We start from the raw sequence: 23,300 nt of genomic DNA on the forward strand, positions 1-23,300 counted from the left end.
ATTAAAAATTAAACAACATGCAAACAGCTGAGCGGAACTAATTATTAGGTACAATCACCAACATTCATTTTTAGTATGTCGAACCCTTACCTCTTCTTTAACTCATTTGCGTTTTCGTTCAATTACTTCTTATGTTTGCGTAACACCACACAAAATTTTTTTTGCGTATTCAGCAGGAAACAAAACAAACGCTTGCACTTTGGCACGTAAAAGCAAATTCAAATTCAAGCGCTTAGGGTTGCTTGCTCGTTGCTGAGGGAGTCACGGTGCAACAGAGATGCAAGCTCATATAAGTAAATGCATCAGATTAGGTTTTGGCTTTGAATATAAAATTAGTATTCAAAGGTTTCGCTAAATTAAAGCTACTCTACCAAAATAGAGATGTATTAAACACGAAAGTCAAAAGGATGCTATGTGATAGCTTAGTGCTCTCACATCTGAATTATTGCGATGTGGTCTACGGTCCATGTCTTGACAGTGTGGAGGTAAAAAGGGTGCAAAGGCTGCAGAACGCCCGTTTGAGATTTATATACTGTGTACCACGTTCAATACATCACATCTCGGAGAAGCTAGGCGAAGCAAAATGGCTTAATATGAGAAATAGGGGAGAAGTTCACGCTCTGATTTGTTACTATAAGGTTTTAACCATCAAGACCCCTTCATATCTATGGTAAAAAATAAGCTTCAGGTCGGATGTGCATCACTTAAACCTACGGCACAGGGGCATAATTTCCGTGCCAGCACACCGCACTACGATGTACCTACAAGCGATCCTTCTCCTATAACATAGCGACCCTGTGGAATCATCTACCAACGAATCTAAAATCATTCACTACTCAGAAATTCCGTAAAGCTATAATTTCCAGGTATTTAAAAAGACAATAAGCTCATGAATAACAATTTACAGCAGTTCACTACCTATCGGCATTAATTTTAAGAACTTATGTAACATTATGATCACGCCTGATTTGTTTCTCAACAGAGGTTAATTGGAAGAGCAGCGCATTCTGTGAGCTGAACTTCGCCTCTGAAACTTTACCATTTATTATATTTATCACTGACTCAATAAAGGCATTTATTATTATTATTATTAAGCCTGAAAGTGGAAAGTAATTTCTGAGTCACTTACCTGCGCAAACGCATTCTGACTTGCTTATCAGTTTTTTAAACTGGGCTTTGCGCATTGCATAGGATGATCGAAAGCGTAAAGCCTAATTTACATTTTAAGTTTACTGGCGGAAAGTACTTTCTGCCAGTAAACTTGCTACCCTATTTCTATTTAACTGGCACTTTCTGCGCATTTACACGTGGCAAGTTTACTGGGCGACAGTACTTTCCGCCAGTAAACTTGCCAAATGTAAATTAGGCTTTACAACAGCAAAGCTATCATCATCCACAAACAACTGAATATTATTGATAGTCATCAATAATCATTGACGATGACATCATTGGTATTGATATGCGTGTAAAAGATATTTTAGCGTATTTTTCATTAAAAATATTGTTTTTACCTACATGAACTTCATTAGTACACCAACGTGGAAGGTATAAGATCTCATTACTAAAAAGACGTACCTAGCCTTTTTTTGATTTTTTAAGATCCTAACAGGTAGGAGGGAGGAAAGCAGATTTTATAAAGAATTCAATTTCCTGCTTGGTTAAGATACTTAAACAAATTAACTGCATCACATACCATCCATATAAAAATATTTAATTCGGATTCCTAGTGCTTCAAAACGTGTTTTTCCGTAAAAAAAGTGGGGGATCACTTTTTACCCCAATGGAATACCCCCCTTACTAACGTGCGGGTGGTAAAAAGACGTATCTATAATTTCATGTCAAGTTAGAATTTGGAAGTAAATACCGGTTTTCCATTTAAAAAATCTAATTTGACCCACTACTTTATAATCCCAGACTGTACAATTCAAAATATTTTTAAAATATCCAGAATATTGTACCATATTACATAAGGTCACTTATAGAAAATATGCTTAATTACTTGTACAAGTGCGAAGGGATTTACCAATTTTGATACACCACAATAGCTTACCGACTTTCACAATCGTGTTTCCGTTTTCTAAAAGTACGGCTTGCTCTTATAGTCGAGCCCATGAATATATTATAGTGTATGGAATTTTGCTCAGAAAAAAAACCCACAACACTACAGTGTTCTTCAAGCATGGTCGCCGTTTTAACACTGCCTAGGTACGTGTATGGCTTCTGCTACTTGTAGTATCACATAGCAGTGTATCACTTTTTCAATGACTTTCCCTCGTGTTTTATGGACAAGTTTCTTCATTTCCATTTAAATTTTTGGGTATTTTTCACATTAACACCCGATAGATGGAGTAGTTTTGGCTCACGAGTTTTTAAATTTTACGACGTTGATGTGAACTTTGTGATACCTGTTGATAAACTGGATGTGTTTTATCCTCGGTTTTATCAGTGTCCAATGAATTTAGCCGCCATTCAAGTTTCTCGTAATACAATTTTTGGTGGAGCAAAAATATCATTTTAGATAACATAAGAATTAGTTTTTTGTCACGTATGTTTATTAACCCAAAAAGTTTTGAGTTTCGTGTTAACTTGAGCAAGTTGAGTTTTATATTTCTAAAATAAAATTTGAAAAAGTGTTTCTAAATATAAAGCAAGCAAATTTTATGTTTAAACGTATATAACTCTCGCCAGGAAAGATTGCCGGTCACAGCACACCTTGTGTCGACCTATAACCTATGTTTTTCTTTAAGATGCGAGCGACTTCCGGAATAGGATCATGCCGATATTGAACGAAAAGTCTTTTTGTTCAACATTGACACGATACTATCCCGGATGTCGCTCGCATCTTTAGAAAAACATAGATTGCAGATCGGGATCAAGTGTTCTGTGACCGGCAATCTTTCCTGGCGAGAGGTTTAGTTGTTTTGGGCTTTTGAAGTCATTTTCAATGGCGAAAAATGAAGCAACAATTTTCATTTATTTTACTGTTCTGCGCGGCATTTACGCAGTTGTGTACTTTGGTGTAGGGTCATACTGGGGATTCAAACAAGTTACACCTAGGCGTGCATCTTTTGACACACTGTATGCACACTCATATGGAAATTACAACACAACAAATTTCTTTCGAGACGTTTAACTACTCAAAAGTAACAATTCATTAAAATTATAAAAAGGAAAACAAAGATGAACTTATTTTGTTTATTTCGGTAAATAATTGGTTTGTTCCAGTAGGTGGTCGATTTCGTGTTGCGAGTATTGTGTCTCGAGCAACCTGCTACCTGCATAGCATCTGTGAATGATTCTCTCAATTCCTCAATCTTTTATCCATAGTGCCTCACCCATGTTGAAAATAGGCGAAAAGTAACAGATCTATCTGCGATGGTAGGAGACGAACATTGGTCTCTAGTCTCTCCAAGTCAGGGTATAGCGTATATGGGGACGAGCACTGTCTTACTGAAAAAGTGGACTTCCAAGCTCCCGAAGAAACAGAACAATATGAGGTTCTAGTACTTCGTAAATATATCGATGGGAATTGAGGTTGCCTCCAGTGAATACCAAACGGAACCTATAGCATCCCATACTTATACACTCCGGTATAGTACAGGATACGAAACACGCCCTTTCCCACGTCTTGGTCTCACACTCATATGGGTGCCATGTGCCGGTGAACTTCGTTGGAAATCCATTGATCTGATCGGAGATTGGCTTGACTCTATTCCCTAAACAATTAGTAGCCAGTTATTAGCGTGGGATAGTTATAAATGGCCTGGCAAAGTTTGATAAAAAATACCTTCTTGGTGTTGCAATTTCGAGGTGCCTTATAACACATTATCCCCTATACGTATTGATTTCTTGTAAGCGCAATACCGTGGAATGCGTAAGTATAACTGATGCCCTTTTTTTTATTTTGCTTAAAAAATACATTCTACCCAATTTTGCGTGTGGAATTAGACTAAAAGACCATCACCCATATACGAACCAAATGAGTACCTAGTATTAATAGTTTATAGACCGTGACGGTCAATTAATTAGTGAACAATGATGAAACTTTAAGGGCGAGCCAAAGGGAGAGCGGTACGAAAGCAGGTTTTCAAGTTGTCCTTTCCGTGTGACGACTTCCGGATGTCGAGAGTGATGGCGTCAGTACGGAATGTGTTGTGTATAACTGTTTAGTCGTTTCCTGAACCTTGAAGTTATATTCTACGTGACTTACCCCGCGAACTAAAATAGAAAAATTAATCAATCAAGGTCGAAATTTGAAATTTTCTACTTAACTAACTAAAGCGAAAGGTGAAATTTTCGGACCATTAAACGTTTCACAACTTTAAAAAGTATACGGGATTTTTGGGAGATTTCTAATTGCCCAATCGCTATTCACATACGCAACAATTGCAGTGGAAGAGTTTATGCAGCACGTTTCAAGATGTGATAAACATGCAACTTAAGGCAACCCTACACGTGCGCACTTCGCTTCGGCTTTGTTTGACATGCTGGCGAGCATTGTATGAGTACCATTACCCTTCACGTTAAATTGTTGTTCGGACTATGGGAAGTGTATAAGATATTGTGTCTTTAATTTAATTCCGAACCTTGTATTTGTGATCGTTATCGGATTACACGCGTTGCAACATGGTTGCAACTCTTCGGGTCGCGCCAAATTTTCCAACAGATTTCAAATCGAAAACATGCGCATGAGCTAAGTTGCAAAAAAATGGGGCTCGTCGGTTCGAGCTTTGCATGACATCAATGCTGGCGAGAATTGCACGAGTATCATACCCTTCATAACACGTTCAATCGTTGTTCGGGAGTACACCAAGTGTAAATATGTTAAAAATGGTGGATTAATGAGTGCAATAGAAAAGGAAAAAGGAGCAGCAATAGTTCTCTTAGATCATTATGAAAAGTAACAAATGGAAGAAAAAAGATACTGGATCAAGGGGTGCCGGCTGGTACAAAAAACGAGTTGCTGCCAGTGATATTCATCTAATGAAAGATCACTCTGAAGATTACCAAAATTACTTCGGGATGGATATGCAGACATTTAATAGACATGTTGGAATTAATTCGTTAAAATGCTTACAATATATTTTTTTGAAGGCGCCATCGAAAGTTTTGCTTTTACTGTGTCATTCAATCCAATATAATGAATATATTGTGCCTTATTTCGAACCTTGTATTAGTGCTCGTAATTGGACTACCACGTTGCAACGCAACTTTAAACGCACACCAGCTTCGTACCGCGCCAAGTTTTCCGACAGATTCAAAAACACCAACACGAGCCTGCCAAGTTGCAAACAAGTGCGGCTCGTCTGTCCCCTTCATGTTTGAGCTTTGCATGAATTCGTGTTGGGCGATGTGCGTACAGTACAAAGCTCGAACCAAGGTGTGTACGTGAAGGGTCGTAAGTCGTAACAGAAATGCAGGTACAGATGTACAGGCTATGTAATTTATAGAAGTTGGTCTCGAAGTAGGTATAGAATTTAGGAAAATAACCACCGATTTTAATAATTTCGAATACCTAGGTAGTACTATTTTTAAACAGAAAATCCACTTTGTATGCATTCATGTCCCTTTTTTTAATACATCCTTCTATACCTAATTGCATTTCTCCACATACAGATCGACGTAAATCGTTCGGCGGAATCCTCTCTAAATATGGATGTGTACCTACGTACTTTAAGCCAAGGGAAGTTATGATATATTTTTACATGTCAAGCTTATTACAATTAGGAGCAATAAAACGACTTATTTACCAACAATAAATATGTAATTTATATATATAGCCCACTTTATCACAGAAGTATAGTTAAAAAGACAGGCAGAACTTAAGTTTCTATAGAAACGAAACTGGGACAATTTATGGAGTGACAATTTGCAAGTTCTGCACAGATGTCCATATAAATCAATACTGTTAAATCTTATAAATAATGTATAAATAATAAAATAATACGTTATCATAATATATACAATAAATAATCTATGTCTAACAATAATTTAAAATTGCTGTGATAAAAGCCCCGAAAATTAGTTAAGAGTTCCAGCTGCACCTAATTTAGGTAATGTCTACACATCAAAGGCAACAACATCGACATTTCCAAAATTTGGATATAATACTCTTCATAGCTTGCTTTTGAAATAATCAAAAACTTGTATCACATATTCCAACGTGTTCATGTAATCTCTGTATATGATCCAGTCGCGTAGATTTCTGGAAGTATTCACGTTGTCGTTTCTTAAGTAATCTGGCATTAGGTCTCTGGTGACGTCGGGGTGTAATTTATTGTGAATGCCCCTCTCGTAAGTAGCCATTTGTAGTTCGCAAAGAACCAAGCGGAGATTGAGTTCAGATTGCTTAAAGTTTTCGACCAGCGGGCCACGTTCGCGCTCTTGGTCGAGGACCACTTGTTCCAACCCAACCGCTATCTTCTGGAGGTGCTCGTATGTGTCCACCAAGGCGTTATCCATCTGTAATAGTCGGCAATTAGTTAAGGGTACTTTGTTAGAAGTGGGTTTCGTTTACCTTGAGCATTTCTAGATGCTCTTCGGAAACGGCTTCGTTGAGATTCTTGGGTATCTGCGATTCCTGCGGTAGCCACTCGTACCTCGCTTGTTTCCAATTTTTGTGCAGTTGTTCGAGGTTTGACTTGAATATTTGTTGTGCCTGCAACCAATTTCGTAATTGAAACTAATTGAAATAATGAGTGCGGTTAAATCAAAATATAATTGTTGGTTTCGCGAGTTAAAAGTTCCCTGAACTCGCGAAGTAGAGGCGCACACGTCATATAAACAGTATCCCACGCGGAGCTAAGGTCTTCTTCGAACTTCGAGTGGACAACTACGCAATTTATTCTAGCTGCAGGGATGTGTAACGTTTTAATAATGAATTTGCCCTCTATTACCAGTAATTACTAAATTTGCCTTATTTATAGTCACCAAGTTTTTCTCGCATAACAATTTAGAGGAAGCCAATTAATTAATCATCGAATTTGGTGCATGGTCTCATGTTCACTCGCCCCATAAAAACTTGCCCCACGGTATGATTATCTAGCCAATTAGATCCGAGATGTTGCGTGACTGAAGAGTTGAGTTGATGACAAATTTGGAGATGTACCTTTTAAGTAAAAAAAGGTACCAAGTAAAAGTGCATTCACTCTCACAAGGTTATGCACACGAAATCGCTTACGACGTATTAGTAGTAAATAATCTCCCGGTTTGTTTACGAATTTAGTTTCAACGACCTAGAAATTCAGATAAGGATGTGAGAATGAATGGAATGCGGTGGTGCGATGTTTAGAGATACGCGATCAGGAATTGCACTATCAAAACAATTCTGACCTTAAGTCATGCACCTGCAGCAGTCTCGAGAATGCCACGTGAAAACGGACGGTTGAGATTAGAGGGTGTAACCCCGCAACCGCGAATTGCGATAACCCGCAAGTAATTATACAACACGAATGGGAAAGGAACGCAATGACCCGGTTTGAGCAGACAGCATGACGCCCTGAAAGCGCGTGGGTGGATCGTAGTAGACATCGCGACGTCTACACTGCACTGTTTTGATTTCAAAAAGTATGGAGCATTAATAACACGCACGTGTTTGTAATTATATCACATACCTACTACCCTGCCTTCCTCTCAAATACAAATTAATTAACTCGAAACAATACCTTATCCATTAAAGACGAAGGAAAACCCATCAGCGGACACGATTTTACCGGATGTGACAAAGACGCAAGGTATTTATATCCGATTGACAAGAATCGACATATACTTCAGCGGGAAGTAATAGAGACGAAAAATATGATAGTGTGTAATCAGACATCAACGGACGGTATAATATAAGGCGGTATATGCATACTAATTGATTTATAGTATTAGTAAAGAGCCGTTAATGAATGAACGATGTTTTATTTTCATACTATGTACTTAAAATCGATTTAACCAATTAGTTTGTTTACTAATTAATAATTTTAGGCCGGCGTTAAAATAATATTGATTCAAGCGTCGACGTCGAACGCGTTTTTCCCATTTCGTTTCCCCAATTATAACAAACTCATAAAAAACCAAAATATTTCTTAAGCCCCATTAATTTTTCCAAATTGAAAAAAATGATTACTTACAAACTCGTCCTTGAACTGATTCGCCTTTGACAGTGCAATCCTGGCCTGATTTATAATGGAGGTTAGTAAGTCTAAGTCGGACACTTTTGGCACTTCGATATTTAGCGTATGCAAAACGGATCCCATATCGATCCCGCACGGATTAATCCATTTAGGCTGGTCTGTGTCGGTCATGTCTTGTAATCTTGTTGGGGCCGAAAGTGTATAAGGAACGCTCACTAAACTTATTAGGTATATTCCGACTATTAAAACTTGATGTAATCCTGTAAAGAAGAGATAACAAATAAGAGGCACGTAGTAATATTTGTCGGCGACATTTAGAAATAAACGACACATGCTATATAAATATACACGTTTCTGGACAAACATCAGAAAGGGCGCCAGAGCGTGAGAATGTGTTGGGGCAAGACACGACACGGATGACCTCGTGCCCGGCCAGACTAGTAATGCAAGGACAAGGTGGCCCATTCGCGTGTTGCCCCTGTCTCATTCCATTATCAAATCTTCACCAAAAAAAGGACTACCTGTTCATCATTAGCGAGCATCACAAGTGTTTGTCCCGGAGGGCAGAACTATTAATTTCTAATCTTGGATGAACAAATTGGACCCACCGCTACACCTTGCGGACCTTTTGGCGTCAATTGAATGATACACGGATTGATTTGTGCAAAATGTCGCTTGCCGAGTTGGACAAATATGTCGTATAACAATTTAAAAACCTGATAATGTTAAGAACAGGTGTCCCGGTTGATCTATTTGCTGCAAAAATACTTGAAATAGGCTGTAAAGTTTCGTTTACGGCTATAATAGCCAATAATTACCGGTTAATTTTCTTTAATGTTTCATTCTTAACTATTTACGACATTTTTATAAAATTATAACAGAGGAAAAACTGTTGCAGGTGCATCGAATTATGTTTATCTCGTAGTAATTTATGTAACTGTTATGTAGGATTAAATAGCGAAAAGTAATTTAATTAAAGTCGTTACAGGAGGTATTCCGTAATTGTTGTACAAAGAAGAATATTACCGAGTGTTACATATACTCTTTAACTGTGGCAATTTATAAGGTAAAGTGTTAGCTTTCGGCGCGCGTATTTAAATAAAACCTGGCAGTTACGAGAAGGTTAATTTATTGATTGACTCAACAAAGTTTCCCGTGCTTCATTTTGTGATTTATGATTCATTCTAATTGTACTACCTTTCGGTTTCGGCTAAAACAGCAAGTCGTTCCGAGTATTAGACAAAAAGGACACGCTGTGTAATTTTGATGTATGTAACGCGAGCTTCACTGCAACAGTACGTTGTGACTAACAAATTGCCGGTTTGAGTAAACAAATTACAAGATTTGCACGTGTTTACCGGCAGAATTCTATAATAAAGTGTAATGAATAGTTTGATCGTATTGGGCTTCCACATTGCGATTGGCCACCTGTTGATTGTCGCTCCGCCTTTCCAACTTCGGATATTCTATCACATTATACCGGATAGTGAATAAATAAATAAATGGTATAAACTTACGTCTTATTGTATTCCACAAGTAACTATTTTTTCGGCTCCTGAAGTGTGGACGTCTAGAATTGACTAAGTGGCGGTGATTAATAATATCGTGTGAATGTTTATGATTACGCGAGTGCACACAATAGTGACTGTGACTATGATTTACTGAAGATAATTTGGTTTCACGTATAGAATGACACCTTAATTTTGCTGTCCTTTCGTCTCTATCGAGCATCCCCACGATATGGCCACACGGAGTGTAATTATTATCGTTTGTATACATGACACTATCACTTAACATGGCACTTAGCTTTCAGAATTATTAATGTTGGTGTAGGTCGTACACCGGGATTAAGAGATCACCTGTATAACTACCGAAACGTAATGGTACTGTTTGAATCGTCAACTGACGAATATATATCTTGGAAGGATAATATCCGTGTGTACTAAAATCCAAGGGTGGACCCAGCGGACAGCTCCTCCCTCCATTGATAAAACACACTGCCCCCTACCACGGGTACTCAGCTAAGAGCAAAATACTAAGTCAATGAGGAGAGGTGGTTAACTTATTTCTATACATAAGAGTGCTAACGTATCGACGCCTCGACGCTTCCGGGTATCAAGAAACTCCCGCTTTCGTCATCGTGTCCATTCCCGGAACTAAACTTCAGATCGCAGCTCTAACGCTGCCGATGATGACACACGCTCCGAACGGATTCCATGTACCAAACTCATTGCGTTAATTGATACGAGACGCTCGCTTTGCATCAATTAATATGACACACATTGAAACGCTGGACCAATATTTAATTACAAATGACGAAAAAATTGCACCGATAAGATAACACAATCTCCTGTTGGACTTTAATCCCTGGGAACCTCCTTTATCAAAATCGCGCACCAATTAATTACAAACCGTCATTACTCATGGCCCCTAAAAAAAACTAACGGTAACTTAACGTCTGCAAAACATTCAGAAAGATCGGAACGGAATTCCCTCGTGTTTATTTCCAGTGCCCTTGTAAAAATAAACATTAGGATTAGCACGCACTAAATGTCAGGCTATAATTTCATTTTTATTACGGAGAGGTTCCCGATTATTTTAAACCACATTTATTCAATAGATATTCAATTTTGTGCTGCAATTGAAAAAGAATGTGCCACCGCAATGTTATTTTTTGGGTGACACATTTTACGTCAGATATTTGGGAAATACGGTAAGGCATAAGTGAAGAACTAAAAATAATTGCAGACCATTAACATTCCAAGAAATTTCAATACTAAAAAAGTGCTGCATCACCGCAAAATTTTATTGAAGAGTATAAGGCAGTGTTTAGTTTTCCAGCTTTTCACATTCCCTTTCGAACGTGTGTGACGTCAATTATTGGCAAAAAGTTTGTGATCAAACGTAAACGCCAATGCGATTGAGTTTCCTACGCGACATACAGAAAATCCAATATTTGGATTCATGGCAACTTTGAGGGAGTAATTTAAAACGTAGCATTGTAGTTTTTCAAAGGGGAGTCTATCTGAACCAGTCATCTATCTCACGCGAATTATTAGGTATTGAATTATTGTTTCTACTGCTCGTTTCAGAAAATCATTAACAGTGGACAGTAGAAGATCAAATAGAATTTTAATCTACTAAATGCAGAAACAAACTAATGTTTTGACACATTTCCCTCTACTACTACGCATAATATATAGAAAGATGGAACGCTAGAACCTTTGCCTAGATTATTAGATGTACCCTCACTGAGTTTACATTTAAATATTTTCAAAATAGGGGAGATAAGTAGGTATCTGGTTTCGAGAAAATCTGCAATTCTTGGTCAAGCCACAAAAAAATGGCCAGAATTTCATGAAATTTGGTGATTACAATCTCTATTTATTTCAGCACAAAACTGTCGAATAGTTTTTCATCCGACTTTTCAAAAAAAGATTATTTGCATTTTATCCTGGCAATATACTAAGTATATTCGATTCACCTCACATATCGTCAAAAACTCGTTGTACATAGATGCATCGAATGTAAACCGAAGGCAGTGTTTTTAATGTGACGCGTCTCAAGTATCTTTCATATGACGTGTCTTTTGCCCTTCAGAATAATTAGAAATTTAAGTATTTTTTCGTTTGCTCAATATTACAGTTGAAATTTTTTTAAATATTCCAAAACTAATCTGGATCTGCTCAAAGATTAGCCCATCTTAATATAGGAAAAGCAAATATTGGGATTTAGCTCCCAGAAGAAACAATTTGGATATCCAGTTTATTTAAAAAAAAATGGCGTTTTAATCCCATCTACCACTTAGTGCATAAGAATCAAATGAAATCGGAAATGTAGTTTTATGAACAATATATAGCTCATATCTATAATTTTTGGAAATGTGCTACAAGGATGTGTAATGGCTTCTTGACGGGATTTATAGTAGGTTAGTCTCCTAAAACGATGTAAATACAATGTGTCTATAAGATAAAAATTAACGTCATGGGGAATTCGAAAACGATAAGAGATACACGTTGATTCTATTAGAAAAAAATTGTGTATTTTAGTCAAATGATGTCCTAAAAATTCGGAAATTCCGACCAGTTCTAAAAATATTCCAAAAAAAACGAAATTAACCCTATTCGTTTTTATTGTATTCTTGTCCTGTTTGAAAAGATATCAAAAACCAAATTTACTTCTTCATAGGTACTTTTTAAGCTCTACAAGATGGTGCCCACAGATTTTTATTGCGACGTTTCGTCTATGAGACACCATAATCAACTTCATATTTTATATGGACTGGAAAAAAGTACATACTGTATTGAGTAGCATTTTTTATTATACCTATACAAAGAGGTATGTGTACAACATGATTCTTTATTAGGTATAAATCTATTAAGCGAACCGTAAATTAAATATTTTGACGTTTTGTAAACGCCTACTACACCAAATTGTTAAAAATATAATCACAATTCCCGACTTCAATAATAAACAATTTTACAACATAATTCATTGATGGTTCCTTTAAATGGCATCATAATCATATTGCGAAAAAATTAAAGAAAAAACGTAATGGTAAGAATCAACGGTCCCTTGCCATTTAATTGTTTGGAAAGAAGAAGGGAGCTAACTATTCTAAAAAATTAAATCTGTTTTCGTGATGTTCCCGGCTCTACGTAGAACAAACACTTTTTCCCAGTTGAATTAAGGGGTCGGTGCCTCTTTCCCCTGATCTGCCGCCCCTAGAGATTTTTAGGCAACACTAGCACAATCTACAATCTCTAAGATTGAAATCTTATTGTATTATTGTATTGTATTTAAAATACAATAGTGCCGACACGTATAGCAGTGGGTTTGGGTGTTTGAAATGAATCACACAGATGAAGAAATAGCCAATAGAAAAATATCCAACTGAAAATGAGGGACAAAAAGAACACTAAGGGGCCTATATTCTCTAACGTGTAACGCTATCGTTACACAGCGGTTATCGTTCGGCAACGACTCTCTCTATTCCGTATGGCATATAACATATAACAGTGTTACAGAATATAGCTGTCGTTCAATATTAAATCGTTACCGTAACGATATCGTTTATTAACGACAATATACAGAAAAAAGGTTTCTTCTGTATCACTTTTGACACAATTATCTACCGAATGGGCCAATATCACCTATCGCTGCAATAAATAAATATTTTGTGTTGGATAACCAATTCACGAATTAGTTTGCAAGAAACGCTGCATTTCTGTTCTACCCTTCAACAATTAACATTACCACAGGAAGTGTTTATTTTCTACTATTATTTGCCTTTTACGCTATACTGTATTTCTCCTAGTATCGGAATTTGATAATTGATGTAATCTCGTAGTCGTAATACGAGACACAAAAACATGTTTGCACATTATCAAGAGGTCAAATTCAGTACTGTACGAATTGACCAGATACAACCAGACAGTTTATGTTGAACATAACATACATTTCCCAAGAACTACATTTTATCATTTTTACCTGCCTAACAAAATAGGAACCACACTAAATAAAAAAAACCTAAAACAATATATTGTACCTACCTTGAAATGGGTATTAGTAAGTACAAATTGGAACATGCAATACTGCACAAAGTTGCTAAATTCTTCCATAAAATATATGATGCAAAAATTACCTTGCCCTATTTAACATTGCTAAATCCAAACCAAAATCGTGCGTACAGGCGACACTAATCGGAAATCGGACATAAAATAACGTTATTAATAAAAAAAATCTCGGAATTCCGCCAATGTGAACTTTGGCGCCAAGTCTAATACTATAGCAATATGCAATATGAATAGTTTGCGGTTTTCTCAATTACTTTTTATATTAAATACCACAACATCCTGCACCTATTTTTAACTTTTCGGAACTTCATCAATCATTTTACCAGGACCTTTGCTCCATTTTATATAAGATTGTTAAAAAAAATAAATAAAAACCTAGTCTGACGCAAACGCACGTAATTCTCATTTGAAGAAATGTGTTTAAATACCCATAATTAGTATTCATTTAAAATTCCTTATTACAATTAAGAAAGTCTTCCGATGACTTGACTTATTTACCTGCATTTCATCGAGTCGCTCTTAGCACCTGTCCACCTTAATGCGTGTAGAAAAAGTGTTATATAATGATTAATCAGGAATGTGTTCCTGTAAATTCTCTTGGCAAATTGTTTGTAAACATCCGGTAGTAAAATGTGTGGAGAAAAATTTGAAAATGATGCGATGACTGTTTGCATTTTTTGTCTCAAGTAAATCGTAATGTTTCCGCGTACCGTTAAGAATTTTCAATGCTTAAATCATCCGACCAAAATTAAGCACGAGCCTTTTACATAATACAAACCACATATGGCGATTGGTGGTTAAATATCTTACAACAGGCATTTGGCATTTAGGATCTTGGTAAGTATTTGTGTGATTTCGTATCATGAATATGGCAATTTTTCTTCTAAAAAAAGCGTAATAGTACGCCCATTTATTATTAGAATGATATCGGGTACCCACAAGACTTAAGACTATATTGGTTAACAATGACTTTTGTGCTAAATTGCGTTAGGTTTATTTTCTTTATTAATGTGTCGTACTGTATACAGGGAACGTTAACACCACTAAGAATTGAGAGGCTAATTCTAGAAAAACCTGATCAGTAGACTAGATACTAATTAATAATTAAAATCATCGTCCTAGGAAGAATTCTGTTAAAAATTGGACAAGGTCGGCTTTAGCGTGCAAAACTTCTTCAATTGATGCACTTCAGCATATCATATTTATTACAAGCTGGTAACAAGAATTAGAAAGTAATATTGTACTCGTCTATGAGACCACAGAAACAATAGGAACTAATAATAAAGTAAATAATTTTATTTGTTACTCAGTTGTAAACGTTGATTAACAAGACAAAACGCAAACGGGTAAACGTCATGTTTAAACGCTACTGACTTGTAAAACTGAGCAGCAGACCTGTAAAACTGACAGCAGACCTGTAAAAATTTTACAAGTTAGTAATCTAGTAATTTCATTGGCCAGAATTAATGCGAAGTCTCTGTTACATGGATAACATGATATTTTAGACATTTCTTCAAGATCAATTTAAGAACTAATTATTATTTACGTTTACAAATGAGTAACAAATAAAATATTGTACATTATACGCCAGGTAATAGTTTTTACTGGCTCTAGGAGATGACAGGCTCGCCTAACGGCTCGCCAGTCAACTTCTCCTATCGCCAGTAAATAGGTATGGTCGCGGGCTCGGTCTTTGGACCGGACCGGACCGATTTCGGGCCGGTCCTCGGTCCGGTCCCTACATTCAACTTATCGGTCCGGTTTTAGGTCCGGTCCCTAACATTTTCGAGCCGGTCCGGTCCTTCAACCGCGGAGCGGACCGACAAAAACGGTCTTTTCGGTCCGGACCGTAATGAAACATTTCCTTTAATAGCTTATCATCGAGCACAATTGGGCAATGTAGGTACACTATATTGATATCTTAGCCTGGTGGAAAATTAATGAAAGTAGATATCCTGTACTTAGTGCCATGGCTCGGGATTTATTTAGCGTAACAGCAACCAGTGTGCCCGCCGAGAGACTATTCTCAAAAGCTGGTCTCGTAATACGGAAGCAAAGAAGCAGGTTAAGTCATGAATCAGCTAAGAGTCTTTTGTGCCTTCAGTCCTGGCTACAAGCAAACATTTAGTGATGGCATTTTTTGTTGTTGCTTTATTTATATTGTGAAAAGTTTTTTTATACTTATCTTTACTTAAAATAAAACTACACGAACGTGGCTAAGTATAAATTATTTATTAGTGAAGTTTTATAAGCTTCGCATTAATCCTTTCGTTTTCGTAGCAAAGCAAAAAACATTTTAAATTTTTAAATTTCTTACTAGACTTTATTTTTTAGCTTTTTTTGAAAATTAAAAGAAGAATGATTAACTCGTTCATAGTGTCATCAGTTTCACATATTGATAGTTCTTCTGTACCGGTCTTTGGACCGGACCGGACCGGACTGATTTCGGTCCGGTCTGCGGTCCGGTCCCCACTGATTTTTTGCGGTCCGAGCTTCGGTCCGATCTGGATCATTTCAGATTACGGTCCGGTTCGGTCCGGTTCAGAAGACCGGACCGGACCGATTCCATCCCTACCAGTAAAAACTCACTTACCTGGCTAATAATGTAAAATACTATTATTTTATAGCATAAATGTTAAATTGATATTTTAATATAGAGTAGATAAAGTGAAACAGATGATTATTCATGCTAATGACATCCGTCATTATTATTTCAAATGGGACGCGCAGCACAAAATAACATGAACTTCCGAACATAATTCAATGTCGTTTCTATAAAAATGACCGCGACCGCAGAACCTAAGCTTGCAATTTTTGACGTCTGGTCTAAATTAAATTCAGAATTGTCAGAGCTTTACAATTTTGTATTATACCCGACAATACCGGGAAACTAACCATCTCGTGAAAGTGACAATGGTTAAAATATCCCTTAATCGTCTTGTATAATAAATAACTATTATATATCGGTGCTAAGAAGAAAATGACATACCTTTTGAGAAAAACCTATTCTTGTTAGTATTTCTAGCAAATAAATGAAAATATACCTAAAGTAAAACATTTTTAAGGCATTTTGTGGCAAGTGACTTTTGCTGTGCAGAAAGATACCAATTCCAGACTCGGCACTATTGCTAAGATTCTTATTATTGGAGCGCTGAAGTGGATAAAATTACCAAGACAAACTATTTTTCCTGTGGATTACAATTGATTAAATCCAATAAAAATGTAGATTATCCAGTTTATTCAACACAATACCAGTTTTTTAATGGAATATCCTGTATATTTTTATATATTTTGGAAGAAAAAAATAAAATTATGGATAAATCTGTAAAAAATGGACACTCTCAATCAATTAAAAATTGAGTTACAAATTATTAAACATTCAATGTGAATTACCATATCCTGTATAAGAAATACGGAAAAAGGGAAGAATAACTTATGAAAACTAACTAAAAAAACAACAACAAAAAATGAATCAATAATTTCCTTTTAAACCGTACAAAAAAAACAATTCATCATAAATTTTAAAAATATTACGCTGCATTTTCATTATTGTTTTTGCACCCCTTCAAAGGACCATGCTATTTGTACTCCCAATATTCGCAATTTTACTTAGTTTTTTCATAAGTTATTGTTCCTTTTTTCAATATTTATTATCGAGAATGTGGTAATTTACATTAAATGTTGAATACTTTGCAGCTCTGTGATTAATAAATTGCGAGTGGTTAAATTTCATGTTAAACACAAAGCCAGGTCCTATTGGACCATAATGGCGAAATTAGTTTTATTGTTCATGGTACTTTAACGAAAGGCATTAATTTCGACCAACCATAGTACTCCTCTTCGACCCCTTATCGTGATCGTATATAATTCCTTATCTATCTCAAGAATAGATTGGATTGTCAGAGGAGGGTACTCACAAAGGGCGATTGGGACGCCTGGAAGAAATGTATCCATTGGTGATTTCAGTTTAAAAATGCGCTTTATCTGCACAAGAGTTGTGCACAATTTATACTTGTTCTTTAATTCTAATTATTGTCAAATTTTGTAGTTTTGAAGATCCAAAAACTTAATCGTTCACATGTAAACCTCTTAACCAATAAATTCGACACTGAAAAAAATATGAGTAGTTTCTAATACATTCCTATATCAATATCAGATTTGGCTTCGATCGTGTACTAGGTCGGCAATTCATCATCCTTTTGAATAACGCCCTATTTTCTTATTATTTTTAAGTAATCCATTTTTCCCTTTTGATCGAATCTAACTTGATTTAATGTACTTTTAAATTAATTACTTTTCTCTCCCGAGAGTCCATGGTTACCAGAGACCTATTACCAGCTTGTCTTTTCTTATGTGCAGACAGTGGCTTAAGTTCGTTAGGCAATGTGTATCTACGTTTTCAAGATGAATCAACAGTTTTTGTAGAAACTGGAATGTAAGGAAAATATTGCAATTGTCACATTTTTAAATATTAGTTTGGTTGTAGTTAAGAAAACTGTCAAAAAACATATTCAGTTGTATCAAGAATCAAGATACATATAAATAGATTTAAAAAAATACATTTTCAAAATTGCGAAATTGGGAGTTTATAAAAAATCTGTATAAATGTTTTTATACTTTTTACATTATTAGTTAAGACCTATGACTTATTTCAATAGATCCTAAAAATAATGGGTCTACCTTATTTGACTTATAAAAGGAAAAAGCGAGGGAAAAAGTATATTTTCCAAAAATTTCGAAAAACTTTATTAATTCAAAAACCACTCCATTATTTAGGCTTACGGTCTCTTATATCAAATGTACTCCTTACCTTATTTTTTTATGCTGCATTTGGAAGGAGGATGAAATTAAGACCAAATACGCTAAAAAATATGACACTGCATTTTGAAATATTCAAGATAATTGCTTTTAAAGTTTATACCATTAATAACTAATTATAATAATTATCACTTAGGTACGTCATATCTCAAAAGCAAAAGGTGATCCTTACGTGACAATTACAGTAAAATATGTTTCATTTAAGATAAAAATTGACGTGTTCCAGGATTCCAGGATCTCTTCATATTGAAGGTCGAACAATTTATGCCTTTCGTGGTTTCCCTTATATGCTGGAGTCGGCGTCATGCTTCTTTTATTTACTTTAGTCTTTGATTTGTTTCACCATTTCATGTGGTCATGAATAAACAGCCTATAATATTGATAACTGGTAAAACCGCATAGGTACGCTATAAATTTGTGGATACCAATACATACAAGGCATACACTAAAGTATACGGTAAAAGTATCTGTTTATGGTTTTTTGGTTTCTTTATTAGAATGTTAGGCAAAATAATAAACAGCAGCCCATGGCCATGCAGAACGGTGCCAGAAAGTTAACCTATCAATGACATTTGCTATAAAAATCTTAAAAGATACTCTCTACTAATATTTTTTGGGATCTAGGACATTAGGGCGCCGGCGCCGCTGAAAGGGCGCGAGACATACGGGCGCGTGGACATAAGGGCGCGAGGACAAAAGGGCGCGGAACAAATGGGCGCGGAACATAAGGGCGCGAGGATATATGGGCGCGGGACAGAATATTCTCAAAAAAATGTACTTCTATATTTTTAGCGTCGCGTTGTTTAAACGAGAGTGTTATGCTTTTTCCCTATCGCTCACTCGCTAGATTTTCAGGTCCAACCATTAAAAGGGAACGGCCGAACCAATTACGACGAACTTTTGCAGACGGATTCTTTATCAAACTTGTAGACCGGAGTTTGCGAATTGGCCATATCAACCAAAAAGCAGGCAAGGCCCTTTTGACATTTTCGTTAGTTGTGAACCGAATCGTACGAAATTCTAAACAGACATGGCCGGCACCATATGATGGTGATCTCCAAAACCATAAAAGATACGACGATGGTCAAATTAGAGAAAAGTTACAAAATTAAAGAGATATTATCATGCTTTAAAGAAAACCAGATCTCGTCAAAGAAGGCTTTCCTTTGTCGTCGATACTCAGTTCTGACGCTCCGTTCACCCGCAAATTGCATTTGCATTTTTACCCACCATCGGATAGATCTGGTGGAATTTCATTAAAATCGATTCATAAATGCCCAAGAAATCAAAAAGGCATTGTGAATGTTGAATCTATCAAACCCAAATTTTGGCAATGACTATCGTATGGTGTTGGCTATGCATATTTTGAAATTCGTGCAATTCGATGCATAATTAACAGAAATGTCAAAAGAGCAGTGTTTATTTTTTTTATGTTACGACCAATTCTAAAAATTTGATAAAGAATCCATCTGCAAAATTTCATCGTAAAAAAAGCGAGCGATTGGGAAAAAGCATAACCGTGTCGTTCAACTCCAACTTCAAAGTTTTGGCATTGCGCATTATATGTTTTTGGTATCTAGAACGCCCTGTGACTGGTGATATAAAATATCAATACAAACTAACCGCAATCTATTTTTTTTTTAGAAAATACTCTATCTCACGCCCATATATGTCCTCGCGCCCTTATTATGTCCTAGCGCCCTTATTATGTCCCAACGCCCTTATGTCCCGCGCCCATTTGTCCTGCGCCCTTTTGTCCTCGAGCCCTTATGTCTGGCCCTTTCGGCGGCGCCCTAATGACCGGCTCCGATTTTTTTTGCTATAGTGTGACTTGTTTTCAATCATCAGGGGATAGGTCTCACAATTTGAAAGTTAATCCCCTAATTTTTTCCATAAAAGACAACCACAAGAGGTGAAAGAAGGGAAAAATGGTAAGGTGGAATAAAGAGATGTTAAAAAGTATACCGCTACGAAATACAAGAGCAATTTACTGAGATTTTTTAATTATTGTAGTGCAATCTGTGCGCGATATCTAAATCGAAAAGTTACGGCTGGCGAAAACTGAAATTCACGGAATTCGTTCGAAAAAATCAAAAAGACGAGGAAAATTAAGGAAGTATTTGTCTAACGGTGCAAATAAATGCAGGAATAGCAACTTAATGACCACGAGTGCGCAACTATGTGTGAAGAAATCGAACTAAACTGACCTGTGTTAGACCCAATCAATTGAGAACAAATACACATTTCTAAATGAAGGCATGCACGTCTCCATCAGGTTCTGAATCATTGGGCCTGTGTAAATCTTATAATACCGATAGGGGAGTAGCGCGTCGATTGTACAACATTTTACTTACGTAACTATTATCTTGCAATATTAGGAAAAATAAAATTGTGTGCTTACCAACCCCTTGAGATCGACGAAACCTGCCCTTGTAGGTAAAACTCGCACAGTCCAAAATTTAAGTAAAAAGATACATTCAGATCCTTCCATATCTTTGAACTACTCCATTTCTATGAAGTCAATATCCTTATTGTAGTCGCGATGTTGAAAAACATCAATGGATAAATATATACATTTGGCACAAGTTTTTCATTCATTCGAAAATTCTTTGACTAACATAATAATCCCAGTTGACTGTACAATTACATCTTTCCAAGTAACGTGCTAAAATTTGAGGTACAGCCAATTTTTTCAAGGTCTATTATTAACAGTTTCTAAAACAAAAATAAGGGTGACTTAATAGTTGGAAATTGATTTTCGTTTACATTCCAGATGTCTATCCGATTCTAAAAAATTGATACAATCATTATGGCGTGATGTAATTATTACCTACGTACGGGTGGTTACTTATCAAGGAATCATGCTAAAATCAATAGTAGAGAATTTTATTGCTGCCTGTGTGGTTTGTCGGGGAATGTCGTCAATGTCAGTCGCTACTTTGTCTACCTCATTTTAGTTAGCGCACCAAACATTTTCTTTCATAATTTACTTTTTCATGTTGTTAATTGACGATTCAATCTTGGGAGGTAGTTTTTGTTAAAAAATTGCATGTGAAGTTCTGTAATTAATGTCATAAAGGACGGAAGTTATTAATACGATTTGTGAAACTAGATCGATAAAACAGTTTAGGTACTCAACGACCCCTAAATTTGTGTTAACACTTTTATATTTTTTAGAGATCGCCAAATGAAATCAGGACACTGGAAAATTAATTAGAAATGAATGACATTTCATTTCTTACCTGTAACGGTGGAGATGAGAACTATTATTCGCCATTCTTCACCTTCTTCATTCATCAATTTTGGAAACGTAAAAAAACACAAAAGTGTACACAATATAAAATGACTTTGACAATAAAATAAAGCACGTTGTTACTTACAAGGAGGAAGTCTGAGTCAAGTCCAAATCAGTTATGAAAAACTAACGCATTTTCCATTTGTGAAATTTTTCGTTTGCCGAAATGGTAATTCCGGCCATCACAGAAGTAGAATTACTTCAGTATTTGAACTTCGAATTTTGACATTGTACAAACAGAGAATTTTGATCGTTGCTGTGTTGATTGAATCACTATTTTGAATGCTTAAGGTCCATCAATGATAGTTGCCATGGATTTTCAGATTTCAGCTTAAATTTGTTAGTGCCAGCGGCCCTTAGGACCGATTTTTCTGTTGGAGATTAAACATTTTTTGGTTTAACCACAACTTTAACCATTTATTTGTTTCTCGGTGCCAGCTTATCAGTAACCAATGTTAAAAATAACCATAAACTTAACCTGGCTGTTCTATCTCGTTTAACGACAATGTATGTGGTCAACCACTAAACAAACGCCATCTTCGCTATCGCCGCCGTGATTATTTTGGTGTATTTTGGAATTTTGTGAACATGGAAAAACAACAGCAAGGATCTGAAAATTTCACTAGTGTTGAAAGTGATTCACTAAAGTGCGTCCAAACCTCCAAATTCAGTATGGAGCTTATGGGAAAACAGTACATGGTTGCCAAACATATGTTACTGGTGTAGTGCCTGTAGTTTTATATTACCGTAGATGATTTTTACGGTATAACAACCACACTTCCTAACCTCAATCTCAAAATACAAATTATGCATGCTTACTCCATATCTCTGATAAAGATTAAAGAAAACAAAATTTTACGAAAATTTAATGGTTTATATCACAATTTAACATTGCCAATACAATTTATATTATATCTGTTCATCAGTTGTCACTGGACTCGTATTCTGGATCATCATCTGAAGAAGATTCCGTAACGTTAATTACAAAAGCTTGAATATAGTCTTGAAGATTATCTGCTATCCACATGTTGTTTTCAATGCCCTTTACGTGGTTTATATAATGTTACCAGTTTTCAATCATGACTTTTTCATAATCAAGTTTGATTAACTCTTGCACGTTCTTTACCTTAAATGTTGTGTTATTCATCTTAATATGGTGTTTTACTTGTGCCCACACCATTTCAATGGGATTTAATTCGCAATGATATGGTCGCAAACGAAGAAACTCATGACCTCTTTCTTGTGCTGTAACATCAAGTTTGTGCTTGTCGTATCGAGGCTTCACTTCACTTTCTTTTCATACGTTTTTTGGGACTGGAGATTCCAACAGTTTGCTCTTCCTTTTTGATGCTATAAAATATGCTGCGTTCTGTACAGCATAAAGCCTTGCTTGCTTCTTTAACTGCTGCACTAATGTTCATTGTTGAGGAGAAATAATTCAGAACATTAACGATGAGTCGTTTCTCTTTACGGCTGAAATATTGCCCCTGG

The 23,300-nt window shown here is 36.1% G+C and overlaps 1 protein-coding gene across 6 annotated transcripts in view; it reads right to left on the bottom strand.

The window, feature by feature from the left end:
- Positions 1-5,745: 5,745 nt before the first annotated feature.
- Positions 5,746-23,300, bottom strand: part of LOC116168747 — a 95,521-nt gene continuing 77,966 nt past the window's right edge. The window contains exons 1-7 of one of the 6 annotated variants that reach the window (XM_031484721.1): positions 21,895-22,084; positions 21,353-21,573; positions 21,281-21,301; positions 20,916-21,229; positions 8,118-8,380; positions 6,518-6,658; positions 5,746-6,462 (exon numbers count right to left, since the gene is read on the bottom strand). In XM_031484721.1, coding sequence (XP_031340581.1) covers positions 6,115-6,462; positions 6,518-6,658; positions 8,118-8,291 — 663 coding nt within the window. In that variant the 5' untranslated portion in view covers positions 8,292-8,380; positions 20,916-21,229; positions 21,281-21,301; positions 21,353-21,573; positions 21,895-22,084 and the 3' untranslated portion in view covers positions 5,746-6,114. Of the gene's footprint in view, positions 6,463-6,517; positions 6,659-8,117; positions 8,381-9,637; positions 10,039-20,915; positions 21,230-21,280; positions 21,302-21,352; positions 21,574-21,894; positions 22,085-23,300 lie in introns of those variants that run through there. The other 5 variants (XM_031484723.1, XM_031484722.1, XM_031484724.1 and 2 more) reach the window with 5 other exon arrangements.

Source organism: Photinus pyralis, unplaced genomic scaffold, assembly GCF_008802855.1.
Source record: "Photinus pyralis isolate 1611_PpyrPB1 unplaced genomic scaffold, Ppyr1.3 Ppyr1.4_LG4, whole genome shotgun sequence".
NCBI classification, from domain to species: Eukaryota; Metazoa; Arthropoda; class Insecta; order Coleoptera; family Lampyridae; genus Photinus; species Photinus pyralis.